Source organism: Bos indicus x Bos taurus, chromosome 2 (assembly GCF_003369695.1).
Source record: "Bos indicus x Bos taurus breed Angus x Brahman F1 hybrid chromosome 2, Bos_hybrid_MaternalHap_v2.0, whole genome shotgun sequence".
Lineage (NCBI taxonomy): Eukaryota > Metazoa > Chordata > Mammalia > Artiodactyla > Bovidae > Bos > Bos indicus x Bos taurus.
This window is the reverse complement of record NC_040077.1, coordinates 26,272,413-26,293,729: the sequence shown is the minus strand read 5'-3', so window position 1 is coordinate 26,293,729 and position 21,317 is coordinate 26,272,413. Positions and strand designations below refer to the sequence as shown.

The following is a 21,317-nucleotide window of genomic DNA, read 5'->3' as shown; positions in this document are numbered from 1 at the left end:
CCTAGCTGAGTTTGCTATCTATGATGATGTCAGGCTAATCTTTGTTTCTAGACTTTTGTCTTTGTGCCTTCTTGGAATGACTTTCCTCTCCCTAGCTTGACTAATTTTACTTGTCCTTTAAAGTGTAAGTTTGGAAAATTTTTAAAACTTTGTATTGTCATGGCCACTGCTTGACCAAGGATACACTTTTCATAGGAAGTTTTTATTTGAAATTATGAAATAATCCTAACCTGGAATATAATATTAAGTTTTTTTTTTTTTTTGTCTTCTGCCAGGAGAACAGTTTCATAAATGACTATTAGCTAAAATCTCAAATTTTACAATCTTCTGGGTCTTGTGGCATGGTTTACATTCGTATATCTGTCTTTTATGGCTCCAAATTTCATACTGGCTGAGTTTCTCTTTGGACAAGGTGAGGGTGGCAAAGAAAGAGGGAGTATAGTTTGTTTGACTGTCACTATTGCTGCCGAGTAGATGACCATAGAGGCCTGGCTTTGGTGGGGGTTAACAGAGGGCATATAGAAGTGCTTAGTAAATGCTGAATGACTGAGCTATGAAGTATCTTTCAGAACCTCCAGACTGGTCTTTAGGGCTGATGCTGGACTTGTCAGAAACTTGCAGTTAAGTCTTGGTATGTAGGCCAAGAATACTACAACCAGTGGGTTGAGCCATAGTATAAAGCTGAGGCTTTTCTGCTTTGGAGGTTTGATTTAATTGAGAAAGTGTCTGGGAATTTGTACCATGGTTCTATCCTGCCATCAGCATAATTGGTTAGCATAACAGACAGTATGCCAAATACTACCACACATAGCTTTATAATACTAGTTGGCTCATACATGTTTGGAAAATAGGAAAAAGATGTCAGTATAACATGGAAGTTTTGGTTTCCTATGCAATTTTTCCTGAACTATGCAATAGTTCAGGAGATCTGGGATAATGGGGTACAGTCATGTCCTTTTTCTGGAGAGAAACACACCCTCATCTGCAAAGGGAACAGGAACCTTTTCAGCAACATTTGAAGAAAATTAGAACTGAGCACCTGCACCCATGGCTTCCTGCTTTAGAGGCACATTCCTAGCTTCACTGTTGGCTTCACTACTAGCAGGCTGCTTCCTTTGCTCCTCTTCCCTTTATGTTGTCTCAGTCAGCTAGCTTCCCACTCTGTTGTGGTGGTATGTTGTTAACATCCCATGAGACATGCTCAAATCACTCCAAGATGTTTGCCTGGGCATCCAAATGATCTCCCCAGGTACCAATTATTGCTTTTGTTATTTCTTTGGGTATACACTTTCTTGGTTACAGAATAGGTTGTGAATGGTCTGTCCCTCACTCTTCTATTCCCTATAAGCCTTGTTATTTTTAATGTGAGGATTTTTTTTCAGGAATGGATATATCACATGTGAGCAGAAATACATATATTTTCTTCTTGGATTTTTTTTCCTAGTGAAAGTGAAAGTGAAGTCACTCAGTCATGTCCGACTCTTTGTGACCCCATGGACTGTAGCCTACCAGGCTCCTCAGTCCATGGAATTTTCCAGGCAAGAGTACTAGAGTGGGTTGCCATTTCCTTCTCCAGGGATCTTCCCAACCCAGAGATCGAACCCCAGTCTCCCGCATTGCGGGCAGATGCTTTACCATCTGAGCCACATAATAATTTGTTTTATTAACATTTTTTTGACCATCAACTCCAGCTTCTAACATGCTGTGCTTATTTTTCAGAACTTGATCTCTTGAACTCATTTGTTTGTATTAGACTCTTCAAAACTTTTCTGCTATTCATTGCTTTAACCCCCTTCTCCTTCTCCTCTTCCTTCCTGTGCTAATCTTTTCCCTCCTCCCCTTTAGCTTCTTTGTGCATTTAATATTTTGTTTATAAGTTAGGAAGACTTTTATTTTGGGATTTTGGGGCATTTGAGAGTCTTTCATTAGAGGCACAGATTAAGTTTAAGAACTTTTGCATTTTAATCCTAAGAATTTTCATGATATATTTAATTATAATGCTAATTTTAAATTTAATTTTCAATTAAAAGTTATCAGTATTAAAATACATTTTATTATAGCAAATACATGAGTAAAATTATTGATTAATAATATGTAAGCACACCTGTATTTTATATTTAATATAATTTATAAGCATATTTAAATTTACATAAAACATATAAATTCATGACTAGGACTACAGATAATGCTAATTTTGTTTTTCTCCAGGAGGATCAGGATGGGAGTCAAGGTCTGGGCAAGAGAAAGAGGGTCAAACTAAGCAGTAACACCAAAGGTATTTATATTTTGTTTTTTTTTCTTGTGTTAAAAAATGCTTAATTACTAAGAGCACTTGGTTGGGTGGCCATCAAAGCTCTTTGAAGAGAGTTATGTTATTAGATGTGTTCAATATGGAGAAAGAGTTGTTAGGGGATGATTGTGGGAGACCTCAATAGCAAGCGAAACCCTTACTGTTGGAATTTTTATTCATAGTTTTCTTCATAAAATGAGCGATATTATATTTGAGCCAGAAAAATAGTCTTTTCATTGAATCTTTTAATTTGGATCCAGCGTTTTTGGTATAAAGCTTAAATTTGATTTGTATCTTTTTGTAATCCGGGGTATGCAATTTCTAGAATGAAAAAGGATGAGCAGCATGGAAGTGGTGTGGATATGTATCAGAAAAAGTAACAAGAGTGAAGGAAAATGAGAATGAATGGCACTTAACAAATATTAAGGGCTCAGTAAGGACTCAATATATATTGATGCAAAGGAGAAGTAGATATGCCTGTAGTGAGGGAATAGATTAGTAATATTTATCGAACTTTTGTATATGCTAGACATAGTGCTAATCACAGCATGTGCATTCTGTCATTTAATTCTCACAGTAACCATATGTAGTAGGTTTTATTGTTACTACTGTTTTATGAATGAGGAATGAAGGCATGTTAGGCATAACAGCTAATGAGAGGTAGGTCTTTAATTCAAATTCCAGAGTTTAAATGCTTTATCACTATATTTTCTTGACCCTCCCTAAAAGCTTTTCAAGAGTACTTGTTATTAGTTGGTAGCCTGTGCTCCATTTTTGAAATGGATTTCTAAATCTTAGCATAGTCTTATTTTCTGGGTTAGTATGATCTGTTAGAAAGTCTTCAGAGGTTAAAATATTTTCATGAAAAGATTCTTTTTTCTACTGCCAAGTGTGTCTTTTGGAAAGTTTAAGACTGCTTGGAAAGGTGGAGCAAGCAGACAGTTTTCGTTGAGGCTCATTTTGTAAGTCTGTTCTTAGTTACTCACGTTGCTGCATTCAACTTATGGACTGTTAGCAGAGGGCATGAAATTTGATTTGCTGTCCAGGACTCACGCCTGCAACATGTTCCCCTTTTTCTTAGCCCTGCAGAAAATCTGTAATGCCTGAAAGAAATTAGAAACCCATTTGGCTACCTGGCTCTTTGACTTAACCAGAATTATGCATGTGCTTACCTGAGTCCTTGAGATACATCTGAGTTGGAGGAGATTGTTAGGCATATACTTGAGTTTAAGCTTCAGGGATGTTCAGAAAATACCTCAGAAAACAATGTTAAGAGGTCATTGTTTTCCTTCAGCCTGGTCAGACTCTGGCTTAAGACATTTTTTATGCAGACTTCATGTTGAAGTTTCTTTTATACCTGAATTTTTTTGCATTTGAGATAGATTGTTGTCTCTTCCTTCCTTTACTGGTAAGAAGTAGTAAAGAGATTTAAGACTTGATTAGTTATCATGTTTGGTTTGAGTATGTACATTGAAGAAATGGCTTTTTCAGTTAGTAGAAACTCTTTTCAAGAAGTGATTGTTGCTTTTGAAAATGTCTGAAGTCCAGAGTGGTTTAGTTTTTGTAAGAATTTGATTCAACAGTTTGAAAGCGAGCTGAAAATAAAATATGTAATGATGGACAAGAGGAGAGGCACTGTGCTAACACATCACTGCCTATTTCAAAAGTTCAGTTTTAAGGATGAAAAAGCTTAGGCCTAGAGGACTTCAGCTAACATGGCCAAGATGAGCTGGTGAGTTGCAGAGCCTGGACTGTGCTGCCTAAATTAAAAGCTGTCATTCATTTATACCACATACTAATTCAGAAATTTTGTTTTACAATTTTGCTTGAAGTGGTTTTAGGTGTTGTGAAGCTCATGATAGTTTAATCAAGATTTTAAAGGTAATAATCATACATAACTAATGAAAGCGTTTCTAACCAGATTTCTATAACATAACATATAAAACACATAGCACATGCTTTAAATATCTTGGGAAACTGGTGTCTTTTAAGAATAACAGTGAAGACATTGTGGTTCACCCCCCACCCCCACTTTTATGTCTGAAGATAGAAAAATTGGATTGTACTTAACAGCAGCTATTTTCATTTTAATAGAAGGCACAGCTTTTCTGGGGTATTCGATTATTTTATTTATTAAAACAAAGTTAATATATCTTCAATTTTTAATGCTTGATATACAATTATGGTAGCTTCAGGCTTTTCTTTGGCTAATACAAACTTGCAGAGAGTTATAAGTATGAATTTAAGAATAAATACTACTAGTTTAAAAAAAAGAATAAATACTACTAGTTTTGTTCAGCTTTGTAATTATTTTCAGAAGCACTTACCTGGCAGGGGTATTTTTTTGGTAGTCCGTGAAATTCTCAGTCATGTTGGTACCAAGTGAATTTTGAGAATTAAATTGGCTTCGGCAATCTGTGCTGTAAGTTATATTCTGATTTTTAATTATAATCCTTTTATTCCTGTCACCTAATTCATTTGGCCCCTAATTTTGTTACTTTTTGACTTTGAATCTGTCAGTGTGACCTTTGAATATATTTTACCTCATTTCTTGCAAAACTGGTCATTTCTCTTTTAAATCATTGCTATATCCTGGAAGTGGCAGGAGGAAGAGATTTCTGTTTTACAAGTAGAAAATTGTGTGATTTGAAAAATAAAGAATTTTTATTTCCAAATAAGAGCTGTATATTATAATTGTATTTCTATTTTTAGTCCTTCTGCATATGGCTTATACTGAAGGCTCCACTGAAAGGGAGTTAGATGGGGGGGATTAGCAGATATTTTTGTCTCTGTATAGTTTAAATTATAGTGTTTCTAGATTAATGAAGTTGTTATTCTGAAAATAGTGGTTGTTAATTATTAATGGAAAATTGGATTAAGGTTATATCTGATTTAAGTCTTATTAAACTCAGTGTTTTATGAAAAAATCAAGAGAGTGATTAAATACTGAGGTTACTCTTTTAGACTCATTACCTGAGGAGATAATGATGTTACTGTTTAGTCACTAAGTTGTGTCTGGCTTTTTTGCCACTCCCTGGACTGTAGCCCATCAGGCTCCTCTGTCTATGGGGTTTTCCAGGTAAGAATACTGGAGTGGGTTGCCATTTCCTCCTCCAGAGGATCTTCCTGACCCTGGGATCAAACTTGCCTCTCTTGAGTCTCCTGCATTGGCAGGAGGTTCTTTACCACTGAGCCACCTATGATATGAACGTATTACTCAATAATAGAAGAACTGTAGCACGGGGATAGGATTGGGATAGGGTTAATTAAAAATTCTGCAAGATTACCCTGGAAGACTACTTGACATGTAATTAGTTAGGGCTATACCTGAGTATTTTGATTCATGTGATACTGGTTTTTCAGATCTCTCCTCTAACTCTAGTTCTTGCTTAAGCACTGAACCAGTCCATAGTTGACACTTAATGCCCTTATATAGAGTTGATGATTCAGAGCAGTATCACAGGATAGTTTGCTCTAGTAAAGATTAATAGAATTTTCTAGTTCATTTTGAGGGGTAAAAGAGAACTAAAGTATTAAAAACATTCAATTCAACTTTGCTGTACACCTTGAAACTAACACAGCATTGGTAATCAAATATACTCCAGTGTAAAATTTAAAAAAATTCAGTTCCTCATGTACCAGTTGAGACCTTTCTGTTGATTCAGCAAGGCAAGGAGGCAGAGATAAGCGGGAAAGAGCCTAACCCTCAAGAAGTGGCACTTGGCTTTAGAAATAGGCTTTCCAGGAGATAATTCATTCCCCCTTCGAATACCTTTTAATTCAAAACAGACATCCATTTCCTGTTTCCTCTATGTATGAAGAGGGCATCTTGAGTCCAGTGCAAGTAAACATAGCTAACATTCTATATGTTTTCTGGTATGTTCCTACCAGAAGAGAGTAGATGCTTTTGTATATTAGAGTAAGCAGTGCACTAATGATTATTTTCTCTAGTGAAGTTAACATTTCATTTATGAAGGATAATTTTAAAGAAATAGATAAATTATCCTATAAAGATTTTTCAAAACAAAATTGGAGTTAGTCCTTAGTAGTATGTTTTTAGTTTAAAATTACTACTATTTAAATTATGTGCCATGAATATTGTTCTTGTAAGATAATTATTTTAAATCATAGTAGAAGTTTTAGATAAAGGGCTTATGCTTCAGTTCAGTCACTCAGTCGTGTCTGACTCTTTGTGACCCCATGGACTGCAGCACTCCAGGCGTCCCTGTCCATCACCAACTCCTGGACCTTGCTCAAACTCATGTCCATCGAGTCGGTGATGCCATCCAACTTTCTCATCCTCTGTCATCCCCTTCTCCTCCTGCCTTCAATCTTTCCCAGTATCAGGGTCTTTTCAAATGAGTCAGCTCTTCGCATCAGGTGGCCAAAGTATTGGAGCTTCAGCTTCAGCATCAGTTCTTCCAATGAATATTCTAAAGGACTGATTTCCTTTAGGATTGACTGGTTGGATCTCCTTGCAGTCCAAGGGACTCTCAAGAGTCTTCTCCAACACCACAGTTCAAAAGCATCAATTCTTCGGCTCTCAGCTTTCTTTATGGTCCAACTCTCATATCCATACATGACTACTGGAAAAACCGTAGCTTTGACTAGATGGACCTTTGTTGGCAAAGTAATATCTCTGCTTTTTAATATGCTGTCTAGGTTGGTCTTAGCTTTTCTTCCAAGGAGTAAGTGTCTTTTAATTTCATGGCTGCAGTCACCATCTGCAGTCATTTTGGAGCCCAAGAAAAAAAAGTCTGTCACTGTTTCCATTGTTTCCCCATCTATTTGCCATTAAGTGATGGGACCGGATGCCATGATCTTAGTTTTTGAATGTTGATTTTTAACCCAGCCTTTTCACTTTCTTCTCTTTCACTTTCATCAAGAGGCTCTTGTTCCTGTTCATTTTCTGCCATAAAGGTGGTGTCATCTGCATATCTGAGGTTATTGATATTTCTGCCAGCTTGTGCTTCATCCAGCCTGGCATATTTGATTCCAGCTTGTGCTTCATCCAGCCTGGCATTTTGCATGATGTACTCTGCATATAAGTTAAAATAGCAGGGTGACAATATACAGCTTTGACATACTCCTTTCGCAATTTGGAACCAGTTCATTGTTTCATGTCTGGTTCTTATGTTTAAGGACAAGTAATTATTTTTCTAGTAACTACTTTATGTTGAATTATAAGGACTAAGTAAGTATTTTATTGTACTGTGGATATTATAGAAACAACTTGATATTGTTAGTATTATCATTTCAATTATTGAAAGGATAGCCTTGATTTTTAGGCATATTCAGATGTTTGAGGTTGCTGGGTTGTTATAGTAAGGTTTAAATGAGATGAGCAACTTAAATCATTAGGGTGATAAATTTTATTTTTCTTATGTAGATCAATCCATAATGGATGTTTTGGAACATAAAAGTTTCTTAGAAGAGCTATTGTTTTGGACAATAAAGTATGAATTTCCGCAGAAGATGGTGACTTTCTTACTCAACATGCTTCCAGATCAAGAGTATAAGGTATTTACATTTTTTCCTTCTTTCCTGAACTTTGGTCACCTTTCTTTGCCTTGTCAACATTAAATCTTTTTGATGTATTTCTCAGCTCAGTTGCCAAAAGAGGGCCTACATAAAGCACAGTATTTTAGATCTGAATCAAAGCACTTTTACAGAGTGGGATCCTTAGGGTTACCGTTCTGCATGAGACTTGGTCCAGAGAAATTGCTGGGGAACAAACAAAAGCACAATTACACAAATAAATATGTAGTTAAAAATTATAGTAAATTCTCTAAAGGAGAAAGATGCAACATGCTTTGAGAAAATGTTTAATGGGGACAACTGAATTTAGATTGTGAGATTCAGCATGGGAAAAGCTCAGAGTTAGTAGCTTCTGGCCATAACTGTTAAGACACAATAGTATTGACTCATGTACACATGTAGATGAGTGAAGTCTCTAGTCTCAGAGGGTGTGGACCCACCAGTTACTCTTGTATGGTTATGGCAAAGTTATACAGCCTTGTATCTGAAAAGACAGTGAATCATGGGTTAGCTCTTCTTATGGTTTAAAAAGTAAAGCCTCTTTAGGAGTGACACTTTAATAATGCTGTTTTGTGTGTTTATGTCTCCTTAAGAAAATAATAGATGAAGTGTATATGGTACACAAAAAAGAAAACTTAAATATTGGTTGGCTTTCAGATCAAATAGGAAAAAATATCATTACTTTTGGAGTAGTCACATTGACTCACTTATTGTTTAGTTGTGTAAACAACTTGATGATTTTCAAATGAGACTTTAGATTTTATTGCTAAAGTAGTTAGCACAGGACAAAGACATACTTTGACATTAGTGAATTGATACCTTTGTGCAAAGTGAAGATTTGTGTTTTTAAACCATCTTTGTAATTGCTTTAAAACATTAATAATTTAAAATGCATATTGAATATTTTTTTAGCTATCAAACTATTTTGCAAATTTTCAAAAAAGGGACAAATTTACATTTGTACAGTGACTACCGTCATTGAAATTACTTTTCCAATTGTCTTGGACATTGTCATAAGCTAATCATAGCTTAGTTTTATAAATTTTATACTTTATAATTTATACTTTTTACTTTATACCATTTTATACTTTAAAATGCTAATAATATAATACGTTGAAAATGTGCCAGCAAAATTAAACTGTGTTTTTTTCTTCCTGTTTAAAACATTTTACAGGTTGCTTTTACAAAAACTTTTGTTCAGCATTATGCTTTCATTATGAAGACACTGAAGAAAAGTCATGAATCGGACACTATGTCTAACAGAATTGTGCATATTAGTGTTCAGTTGTTCAGCAATGAAGAGCTAGCCAGACAGGTAACAGAAGAATGTCAGCTGCTGGATATTATGGTCACTGTGCTGTTATACATGATGGAAAGTTGCCTTATTAAAAGTGAGCTACAAGGTAAACTCAGAATTATTTTCACTGGTTTTATAAGTACACTTTGCATAACTAGCCTTAAAAACTCTTTTTATGCTTAAAAGTAGTTTTTAAAAATATTATAAAATAATACATATTTGTTAAAGCTTGAAAAATTTTAGCAAAATTTAAAGAAAAAACTTTAAATACAGTTCTGTTATTCACAAATAACTTGTTAACATCTTGAGATGTTTCATTTCTTTTTGTGAGCTGAGTATTTTTATAGATAAGAATATGTGCTTTAAAATATTCTGTCAAGTATACACATTAAGAACATGATTTTTAATGATTGCAGATAGTAATATCATATGACTTTACTGTAACTTATTTAACCATTTTCTTATTAGGTATATTTCTATTTTTGCAGTCATGAATTTATTATTGTCAGCTTTAGACATTTTATATGTATATACTTTTATAATTTAAAAGTTGAAGTAAATCTTGCCTTTTATATGTTCCTTTAGTGTGATCTGTAATTTTCTTCCTTTATGCCTTTTCATATTGCCATAACATTTCTAGGAATTCCTCCCATTCTTATTTCTTTGTGGTCTTTCATCTTGACTTTACCTTCTCATAATAATTTATATTATTTGAGTATTTGCTATGTACTAGGCACTGTGTTAATATTATTTATACATTGTTTCAATTAAATTTCTGAACAACTCTCTGTGTATGCTCAGTCTTTCAGTCGTGTCCAACTCTGTGACCCCACGGACTGCATTCTGCCAGGTTCCTCTGTCCATGGGATTTTCCAGGCAATATACTGGAGTGGGTTGCCATTTCCTATTCCAGGAACAGCTCTCTAGATTGGTGTTATTATTTTTTCCACTTGAAAGATGAGTAAATTGAGGCTTAGAGAAATTGAGTCATTTGTTGTAGAATATATAGTTAGTAGATGACAGAACCAAGAAGGACTTTGTATCTCCTGATTTCAGAATCTTTGTTCTTAGTCACAGTATAGCCTGGCCAATTTTAATAGGACTTTGTCTTCATTTGTCGGCACTTGGAGCTAAATTTAAAAAATAATAACAAACAATGCATCAAATTTAATCTTAGGACCTTTCCATTCTCTGTGAATGGGAGATCTTACGCTTGAAACCTGCCTTCTACTGTTGTCTCCTTTTGCATACCAACTCCTGTTTTCTCTTTATACTGAAAGTCTGCCTATTCTCAGGTGCAGTACCATAGCCTGAAAATTTGTATAGGGATCAGTGCAGGCATGGTGCCTTCTATGTAATAATAACTACTACTAATAATGATAGCTCCCATCTTTTGAGCACTCACTGTATACCATGGTTTCTTTCCCAGTGCTTTAATATGTTTTATCTAATTTAACCATCAGCAATTCTGGGGAGTAGATACTGTTTTTTCCATTTTATAGGTGAGGCAACTATGAGGCAACTGTGGCTTACGAGTTGAGAAGTCAGTGATCTATGGTTTAGCTGTGAGTGTAAGTCTAGGTGTCTGACTTCAAAACTCATACTCTGCCTCACTATGTACAATAACTCTGACTTCCCGTTGTAAGTATAATGGGAGAATAATATATTATTTACATAAAGCAGTATACTTGCTTACCTTTTTAATGGAAATATTAAAAACTGCTTTGCATTATTTTTCTATCTTTGTGTAGGATGCCCTTTTCTTTATTAGATACTTAGCTGTGTATATTCAGTTCAGTTCGGTCGCTCAGTTGTGTCCAACTCTTTGCAACCCCATGGACTGCAGCACGCCAGCTCCCTGTCCATCAGCTGTGTATATTACTCTTTTTCTTTTTTGAAGTAGTATCTGTCATCATTGAACTGTATCAATGATATTTTTATACATAGAATTATATAATTAGAAAAGGACTTTTCACAAATATAGCATTTTTAATTTATAAACTGACAAACTTGGAAAAATGAAAAGTATCTACTCTTTTCGAAAGAATTGAACCTTTTTTCTTGACTAAGTGGTTTAGCTATGCTTATTATGTACGGCTTGCGTCTTAGAGAAGAATGTTTGGGAAGAGGATGTATATGAGTCTGCCTCCATTTCTTTTTCTAGCCAGCTTTCCTGAGAGAGCTTTTGTATTTGTTTCCTTAACTTTTAGTCACTCGTTAACCCACCTCCATTAGTGTTTGTTTCTGTTCTGTTGCTTCTCCAGAATTGTCCAGGACTCCATTAGCTACATGTCCTACTTTTCCTAGAACTGCTCCAGGTTATGCCTATTATTTTGACATTAATTTTAATACAGTCTTTTTTACTCTCAAAAGTGTTCCAGTTTATAAAATTAATTATATGGTCACCCTTTCTATGACTACATGATAAGGCAGCTAGTGATAAAATGCTGGACCTTATCTTGCTTGATTTTCATTAGCATTTCACACTGTTGATTCTCTGTTGTTTGTGTGGTGTGAAATTATTTTCTGCTTATTCTGTCAATGTTGGTGTTTCTTGGCACTTGGTCTTGCTATCTCTGTGTTTTTTACTTTTCCCGTATTTTCTGAAATTGTATTACATAGTCTTCATTGCTTTCTATGTATACTTTCTTCTATTAGTCTGTCCTGAAAATTCTTATGCAGATTGAATATTCCAAAAGCTAAATAGCTACAAGTAGCATTGCTAAGGTCTTTAAATATAAATGTATTTTTTCTAGCAACAAACTACATAATTTCTAAGCCAAGTCTAACACTATCTTTAGCTCCAATGCTGTTTTTGTTTCCTCTTTCTAAAGTATGTAACATTTCATGGTACATATTTACTGGTTTTCTAAGAACACCATATGTTTTTCTTGTTTTTACATGAAGAGTATTGGAATGAGCTTTAAATATATTGAATTAGCTAGAGATATTACCCAAGTTCTCTATGCTTTTTAGTTTGTAACAGCCTCTGTCTAGCTTTTGTATGCATTGTCATTAGACAGTGTTTGAAAATTTTGTCTATACTGTTAGTAAATGTAGGAGCTGATACAATGAGTATTCACATGGCCACAGCAATAACTGAAGATTAAAAGGAAAAAGCCTCTAGTAGTACTTGACCCCTTCCTTATACTTTTACTTTCTTATACTTTTCCATATCCCTGAAATTTTACAGTTTGTCCTGTGAAATTGTCTGTGTAGAATGGAACTTTAAACCGTGTGTTGCATAACTGTAGTAATGTCTGTAGTTGCTCATAATGCCAGATTGATCATCCTTCCTGAATATTATATTATTTATTGAACTATATTCTTTGGATGTCCGCAGGCACCTCACACACACAATGTCAACACCAAAAACTCATTCTCTGTCTATGAAGTTCTGCTTCTTTCCTATTACCTGTGTGTGTGTGTCTATAAGTTTGTGTGTGTTAGTGCTCAGGTTGCTGTTTTGGCACCACACTAACCATCTACAGAGCTGCCCAACCTAAAACCTAGGAGTCAGTTTTGACTTCTTACTCTTTATAGATATAGTGACCATCACCAGGTCTGTCATTTAAATCCTTTAAATATATTAGAATAACCAGTTCTTTTCATTTCTGCTCTTTATGCCAGTACCGTAGTTCAAGCCATTGCCATCTCTAGACCTTATATTACTAGTCATCAGCACTCTTCTATAATCACTCTCCACACTAAACATCTATTCATGTCCTCTCTTGCTTAAAACCCCCTCTGTGGCTTGCCATTCTCGTCTCATGAACTGCAAACTGCTAAGGCTGATTTATAAGGCCATCTAGACTCACTGGTGCCACTTAACCTCTGCATTCTTTGTCCAGTAGTTCCAATCTTTTTTATACAGCTTCCTCTACCTAGAATACCTTTTCCTCCTCATGTCTAGTTTGTTTGGCTAATCACAATTTCTACATCATTCTGTAGAATGATGTATAATCTCAGTATAAACATCATTTCATCAGGAAACTCTTTTTCCTAAATTGTAGACCAGCTTTATTTGTTCTTAGGACTTCTTGTACTCTTTCTCTTACAGCCCTACCATGCTGTATCTTCTTATATTAATCTCAGCAGAGAAAGAGACTGTATAAAATCTTGATTTACTTTCCACTTTATTTTCAGAGCTTACTAGAATGCTGGACTCTCGGTAGGAACTCAGTAAATATTTGTTGCTGAGTGACTGCAAGGAGATCCAACCAGTCCATTCTAAAGGAGATCAGTCCTGGGTGTTCTTTGGAAGGAATGATGCTGAAGCTGAAACTCCAGTCCTTTGGCCACCTCATGCGAAGAATTGACACTCTGATGCTGGGAGGGATTGGGGGCAGGAGGAGAAGGGGATGACAGAGGATGAGATGGCTGGATGGCATCACTGACTCGATGGACGTGAGTTTGAGTGAACTCCGGGAGTTGGTGATGGACAGGGAGGCCTGGTGTGCTGCGATTCATGGGGTCGCAAAGAGTCAGACACGACTGAGCGACTGAACTGAATATCATCTAACACCGAATCACTGCTGTCCCTGTATCTATATTTGGAAAAGTATCAGTTGGATAAAAATAGAAGTTCTAGTCATTTTGTTTCATTATAGATTCCAAGGTATTTTTCACAAGGACAGTAGTGTATTTAAAGCAGTGTCAGGAAAATAGTGATTTTGATTAATTGTATTTTGCTTGTTCATCCTCTGATTTCAATTAAACAGTGATTCTCAATGTTTATAAAAGTTAAAAAAATCTCGGCATCCCTAAGCACTGTCCCATCAAAATCAACTGCTCACTCACTCATAATGGCTGTAGCTGTCAGAGAACATTTCCAAATCTTCAGTTCAGTCGCTCAGTCGTGTCCGACTCTTTGTGATCCCATGAACTGCAGCATGCCAGGCCTCCCTGTCCATCACCAACTCCTGGAGTTTACTCAAACTCATGTCCATTGAGTCGGTGGTGCCCTCCAGCCGTCTCATCCTCCATCGTCCCCTTCTCTTTCAGCCCTCAATCTTTTCCAGCATCAGGGTCTTTTCAAATGAGTTAGCTCTTCGCATGAGGTGGCCAAAGTACTGGAGTTTCAGCTTCAACATTAGTCCTTCCAAAGAACACCTAGGACTGATCTCCTTTAGGATGGATGAGTTGGATCTCCTTGCAGTCCAAGGGACTCTCAAGAGTCTTCTCCATCACCACAGTTCAAAAGCGTCAATTCTTTGGCGCTCAGCTTTCTTTATAGTCCAACTCTCATATCCATACATGACCACTGGAAAAACCATAGCCTTGACTAGACGGACCTTTGTTGGCAAAGTAATGTCTCTGCTTTTTAATATGCTGTCTAGGTTGGTTATAACTTTCCTTCCAAGGAGTAAGCGTCTTTTAATTTCATGGCTGCAATCACCATCTGCAGTGATTTTGGAGCCCCCCAAAATAAAGTCTGTCACTGTTTCCAAATCTTAGGTGTAGGTAATTTGTAAAACCTCCCTTATCTCCATTTCCTCATTCAGCTATACCCTCTCTCATTCTATTGTGGGTCCTGTTTCATATGTTGTTAAGTTTGAGTTCGGTAAAATAATTTCATGGAATGAAACCTAAATTTAATTTATAGAAATATGGAGTCCAGTAGAAGCCCTCTTCACTGATGAGTTTGACAATAGGGTGGTTAGTTAGAAAGTTGATTAGAGTGAGGAATTGTTTAAAAATGATACATAGATATCTGAAACAGAGGATTTTAACTTAAATCATAAGAATGGTTGTTTGTTCTCCAGTTTTTTCATTTTGGGCAAAGCATTTGTAAGTTATTGTATTCTTTACTGGAATTCTCTTTTATCCTTCTTGTATATACTACATTTGTAAAGCAGGACCTGTGATTTCCATTTTCAGTTTCTTTAAAGTAGAATAAGAACATAAACATTTTTATGAAACAGTCTGAGTTTTGAAAGTCTTCTGTACTCTTATGATTTTTCTCCTCCAAGATTTTCTTAAGCACTTTTATTGTCTTTCAAAAGCTTATGATCCAGCTTTTATAATAGCTCTATTTATGCATTCGCGTTTTATCAGATTATGTACTTGTGATTTAAATTTTATGATTATAATGCAAAGAACAATTAGTATGAACAGAAACAAAACAGACTCTGGATAAGCATATACCTTGGGTCTTGTGTAGTCTGGAATAGGCTCAACTTTGAGCATTCTTTGTATTATGGGTATTAATGTGTTTTACAGTAGGAACCGGGGGCTTGTTTGTCCAGTGAATCAGTTAAGGTGGAATAGGGAAATAGGTCAAGAGAGCTAATACATACATGCTATAACTTCTAATAGTAAAGATTTTATACAAGCCTAATCCTCCCCATCGCTTCCTTCCAATGATGTGTTTAAACTTTGAGGCTTTTTTTTTTTTTAAGGCTTAAGAAGTTTATGTATGTATTTTATAGTTTCATAACTCAATATTGTGTAATATGTTTGACAGGTAATAATAATTGTAATGATGTGCTAAGTGTTATGTTAATGTTTCATTTAATTGCCTTAATATATGTGTTTTTTCCCCATTTTTATAGGTGAGGAAATTGATTCAGAGTTATGTAATATACCTGAAGCCATATAGGTATTAAATGTCAGGTTGGGGTTTGACTTTAGGTGACTCTGATTCTAAAATATATAATCTTTATCATTGATAATCAGGCTATTTTTTTTAAGCTGATTTTTTTTGGGTGTATGTGTTTGTGTCTGTTTTAGATGAAGAAAATAGTTTACACGTTGTAGTGAATTGTGGAGAAGCATTGCTGAAGAATAACACTTATTGGCCTCTTGTCAGTGATTTTATTAATATCCTTTCTCATCAAAGTGTGGCTAAGAGATTTTTGGAGGACCATGGTTTGTTAGTGACATGGATGAACTTTGTATCTTTCTTTCAAGGTATGAATTTCAGTTTTTTTCTTATTTATTTATTTTTAGTTTGCAAAATTACTAATAGTAAACTATCAGACACTAATTAAAAGATAATAAATAGCACATCATTCAGTTACACGTGAAATGTCTCATTTTAATTGATATTTGTAAGTATTAATAAAGTGCTCATGAAACATATCAGAGTTATGAAAAAAGTCAAACTATTATATAGGAAATAGCAGTGTAATTTTAAAAAGCATTTTAAAGCATTAATAAGAAAGATTGTTAACACTTCCATAAAAAGTTCAACCAGTGCCAATTAAAATAGTTTTGAGTTTATTTAATATATTCAATTATATTATATAAGAAAGAGATAATTCACAAAATGTTTTTAAGAAAGTCTAGTTTATAAAGAATTCCGAAAGGACCAGACTATTTTATTTTTAATAATTTATTAATTTCTGTACATATTTTGTCATTTATGCCATTTGGGAACATTAAAATCTGTTTGGTATGAGGAAGTATTTTACTTAATTTTGAGTGTAGGTGTTTGTTTCCATTCAGCATGGTTTATATCTGTTTTAATTTTTGTAAGGTATGAACTTAAATAAGCGAGAACTAAATGAGCATGTGGAGTTTGAATCTCAGACCTACTATGCTGCCTTTGCTGCTGAACTTGAAGCCTGTGCACAGCCAATGTGGGGACTCTTATCACACTGTAAAGTTAGGGTATGTTGAAAATATTTTTGTTAATTTCTGTATTTACCTTTAAAATAATTTTAAGAAGAAGATTTGTGGAAACATTGACTTGTTTACTTGTATGTAATAATATGCAGTGTTTAATTTTGAATTCAGCTCTGTGAAAGTTGACCTAAGACAGTAATTATTATTCTTAGGTAGGTTGGACTTGATTTATGTAAATGAATTATCAGATCTTTCTAGCCTTCCCTTACTGTAAATAGTCTTTGTAGCTTCACATTCATCTTTATTGTTTCATTTTATCCATTATCAGTTAGTTACCTAATGTTTCTTATCTTTCAAGGGATGAGGATAAACTGCAGTAAAGTTTACACTTTTAAGATTCCAAGAACAAAATCAATATACATTTCATGCAATTCCTGTTTGTTTGTGAAAAGAACCTAAGAGTATATAACAACAACATAAATTCTTATAATTGATTAAGAAACGTGAAGTCCCATCTGACTCTTTGAGACCCCATAGACTATAGCCTACTAGGCTTCTCAGTCCATGGAATTTTCCAGGCAAGAGTACCGGAGTGGGTTGCCATTTCCTTCTCCAGGGGATCTTCCCAACCTAGGGATCAAACCCCTGTATCCCGCACTGCAGGCAGGCGCTTTACCGTCTGAGCCACCAGAGAAGCCTGGCTCACTTATAATTGCATGTGTTTTTGTCTTTCTATAAAAATACATATATTTACCTTTGCATTTTAAAGTATTGGTTTGATGGGTCTCCAGGATCCTTGAATAGTTCAGAAAAATGTTATCTCCTGGCCCTATGAAACTAAGGACTTAAGATTTTGCTGTATGGATCGCGTGAAGTCCTACCTGCTAGCCTGTACCAGTAAGCATGCTGCAAAAGATTGTATAGTGCTTTTGGTTCTGCCTCTTTCAACTTAGGTGACTTGGTCAACTCATTTAAAACTATTTGAACTTCTCAGACTTTTTCTTTTAAAAACCTAAAGGGAACAAAACAGAAATGGGACAGCAAAGCCTGCTCTTACTCACAGGGTTATTATGAGACTCTTCTACATATATTCTTTAAATGTATGTGTTTCTTTAAGTGGCTTTCTATTTTCTCTCATGACTCCAGCTTTCTCTTAATACAGATGACTCACAACTTTGTTACAGGCTAGCCAGGTTCAAATTTCCAATAGCTCTGGTTATTCAGTGTAGAATGTCAGAATATTCTGGTATTCTCCTTATAGGTACATGAGTTTTTTCAGGTTCCTAACTAACTTTTTAAAAACATGTGTCTATACTGTGTCCTTTATGTCATTTTATGTATGGTGTTATAAATGATGCAGCTTTCCAATATAGAAACCTCCCCAGCTGTGTTCAAACTATAATCAGATACCGTGAATTCTCTCTTTTGTCCAGAAATGTCTCTCTCTACCACTTCTTTCCTCTGTTTTATTTATGTCAGTATTTAAAAAATCTGGGTTGTTAAGGTAACTTCTTAACTGACTTTTCTGCCTCTAGAGTCTTCCTACTCTAGTCTTTCCTAATATCTAAGTTACTTCTGAGCTCTGTGCTTATTTCTCCTTTGCTTAAAAATCATTCACATTCCTTTCTGTCTACAGGATAGTGTCCATATTTCCTGTAGAGGGATTTAAGAACTTCAACAATTTGTCTTCAATGTATTTGTCATAATTTGCCTTCCTATACCCTATCTACCTCCATACCTTCATTGGTTTGATTACTATTCCTCAGCATGCAGTTCCTTTCTTGATTTCAGTGCTTTTGTTCAAATTAGTCCTTTTTTTTTTTGACATATGCCCTCATTCTTTCTGCTTAGTCCAGTGCTTCTCTTACATGAGAATCATCTGGGAAGCTTAAAAAATATATGTGCCTAAGTGTCACTGCTACAGATTTTGACTTGTTTGGTGTACAGCAGGATCTTAGCAGCAGTTCTAACTGGAATGAAAAGCCATTAGTATTAGCTTTTCAGAGGTTGTATTCAAAGACTCAGCTGACATGTAATCTGCTCATTTTAACTTCTTTCAGATTTATGATTCTAGTCTCTGTTTTTGTAGTACCTCCTTTAATCTCCATTGTAGCATTTATTAAAAAAAAAACCCTGTCATCTAATATGAGATTTGTTTGTTCATTTATTTGAAAAAAAAAAAAGTCTGTTGAACGCTGTTCTATGCCAGATGGTATCTAGATGTTTGGGTTTTGGGTGTCAGACAAATCAAATAGATGTGGTTCTTGCTCTATGGAGCAGTCTAGTAGTGGAGATAGACATTAAGTAAGTAAGCACGTAGACTTGTTTTGTAAGCGTTTGTAAATATTCTACAGAAAAATATCAGGTTACTGTGAGAATGACGAGTGTGGAGACTGATGGATTTGAGGATCAGGGAAGGCCTTTTTGAAGAAAAAATATGAAGAAGCCAGCTATATGAATAAAAGTGGGATTAGGGCTGGTAGTAGGGGAGATGGTATGAAATAACCTACCCCCAATAAGAAAGTAATTGGTCTTTTTAAGGAGTTTGTGGCTGGAGCCAGAGAATAAGATGGGATTGGAGAGATAGGCAGAGAGTAGATTATTAATGCAGGTTCTTATAGATCATGTTAATAAGCCTTGGCTTTAATTTTGAGGAGAAGCCAGTGAATATTTTAAAGTAGGGGTTTGATGTGATCAGACTTGTATTTAAAAGTTCCTTCTGTTTGTTTGGAAAGACTGGATTGAGGAGAGTATGGGGAGCATCAAGACTAGTAGCAAATAGACCAGTTAAGATGCTGTGGTAATATTCTAGAAATTTCAGGTTTGAAATTCAAGATGTATTAAAGGTGCATTTTGAATGTTAAAGATGTATTTTCAAGGTAGAACCAAAAGGGCTGGTGATGGAGTATATGTTATTGATGAGTTAGATAAATTTTTGAGTAGCTATATATGGAGATAATTTTACAGAGGTGAAAAAGATAATAGAAAAGTAGGTTTAAAGTTTTCAGAGTTAGATATGTTAAGTTTGAGATGCCTCTGAAACATCCAAGTGGAAATAGTAAATAAGCAGTTGGATATATGAGTTTTGTACTCAAAGAAGTCTGGGCTGGGATATAACTTTTAGACCCTTGGGAATAAAAATGGCATTTACTGCCAGGGGATGGAATGCAGTCAAGTTGGGAGAAAAGGGAAATGGACTTTGAAGAAAAAGTTAACATTTAAATGTCAGGAAGGGAAAGGAGAAAAAACCAGAAGAGTGCAGCATCATATAAGCCAACAGAAAAGATGCTGCCTTTGGAGAGAGGATTGATCTGATGTTGATATGAAAAGATCAGTATTTTAGGAAGATTATTCTGACAACTGTTTAGGATGCATTTGGATTATAAGACTGAAGCTATGTTTCTGTGATGAAGAGAAATCATTATTTTCAGGCAGTAGTAATTTTTCATTTTTGAAGGCCAGGATTTCATTGTATTTTGGGTCCCTTAATCTAAGAAGTGAAGATGACAGAGAGAAAAATGAGCTCATGTTATCTTGTAATACTTAAGAGAGGAGTTTGTCAGCTAAAGGGACATCTGGGTCCTAGATAAGATGTTCTCTTGTTGAAAGCCTATACTATGCCAGACTTTATTCTTATACTATATTCCTTATGTTATGTTCTTATCTAATCTTCATAGCATCTGTTAAAAGTAGGTAGTATCATCCCTTTTTTTTCAGAGGTTGAACAACTCGTCCACATTTACACAACTACAAGTAGAAGCTTGAGTTTGAAAACAAATCCATCTGATTTCAGAACCAGTGCTTTTTATCACTTTGCTATAATTGTCTCTTAAAGAGGAATGTCCAGAGTTTTTAGCAGCAGTGTTGTGAGGTTTTAGAACTGTAAACTAGAAAAAAAAGTATTTGAAAAGCTGTTTGTTTATATTTTTTAATTATAAAATGTAAAACTAAAGGATTAGCAATAAAAAAGGGAACTTCACCTGATAGCTTACTTTCTTTGTATGATTGCCTTGTATGCTATTTGGTTCTTAAAAGTGCTAAGGGATCATTGAACAAGTTATACTAAATTAATAATAGATAGCTTGGATAAAGGGATGGCACATTTCTAGAATGTCACTAGTTTTTGCTTTCTAAACGGGAACAAATAAGCTGTGAAATTTCCATCTAGTGGCAAGCTTTAGATTACTGCAAGCTAGACACAAGTTGAGTCTGGCCATGACTCTTTGGAGCACTTAACCAGCACTTGTCAGATACAGTGCTAGAGCGTGACGTAGAGCATTGTAAGCACATTGTTTTCATTTGCTTCTTCACAACAGTGACCTGTTTGACAGTGATGGTACCTTTTGTTGACATTGATGCCCTAAAATGTTTTTCTAAAAAACTTTTTATTGAGATAAAATTCTCATAACATGAGGTTCCCCATTTTAATCTTCTTAAACTATACAGTTAAGTAGTTTATAGTATATTCACAAAGTTGTGCTGCTGTCACCACTAATTCCAGAACATTTTTAACCCTGTGCTCCTACCCCCTGCCAAAAAAGAAAACTCAGCCTCTCAGTTCCAACCTTGTCTCATTTCCTGGAAGCCACTAATCTCCTAAATAGTATTCCATAGCATAGGTAT

At 35.1% G+C, this 21,317-nt stretch overlaps 1 protein-coding gene across 7 annotated transcripts in view; it reads left to right on the top strand.

Annotated features, from left to right (window-relative positions):
• UBR3 (ubiquitin protein ligase E3 component n-recognin 3) overlaps positions 1 to 21,317 on the top strand; it is a 204,332-nt gene that overhangs the window by 55,085 nt on the left and 127,930 nt on the right. For all 7 annotated transcript variants that reach the window (XM_027558103.1, XM_027558090.1, XM_027558093.1 and 4 more), the window contains exons 6-10: positions 2,209 to 2,275; positions 7,680 to 7,810; positions 9,003 to 9,231; positions 15,858 to 16,037; positions 16,606 to 16,739. In XM_027558103.1, coding sequence (XP_027413904.1) covers positions 2,209 to 2,275; positions 7,680 to 7,810; positions 9,003 to 9,231; positions 15,858 to 16,037; positions 16,606 to 16,739 — 741 coding nt within the window. The remainder of the gene's footprint in view (positions 1 to 2,208; positions 2,276 to 7,679; positions 7,811 to 9,002; positions 9,232 to 15,857; positions 16,038 to 16,605; positions 16,740 to 21,317) is intronic.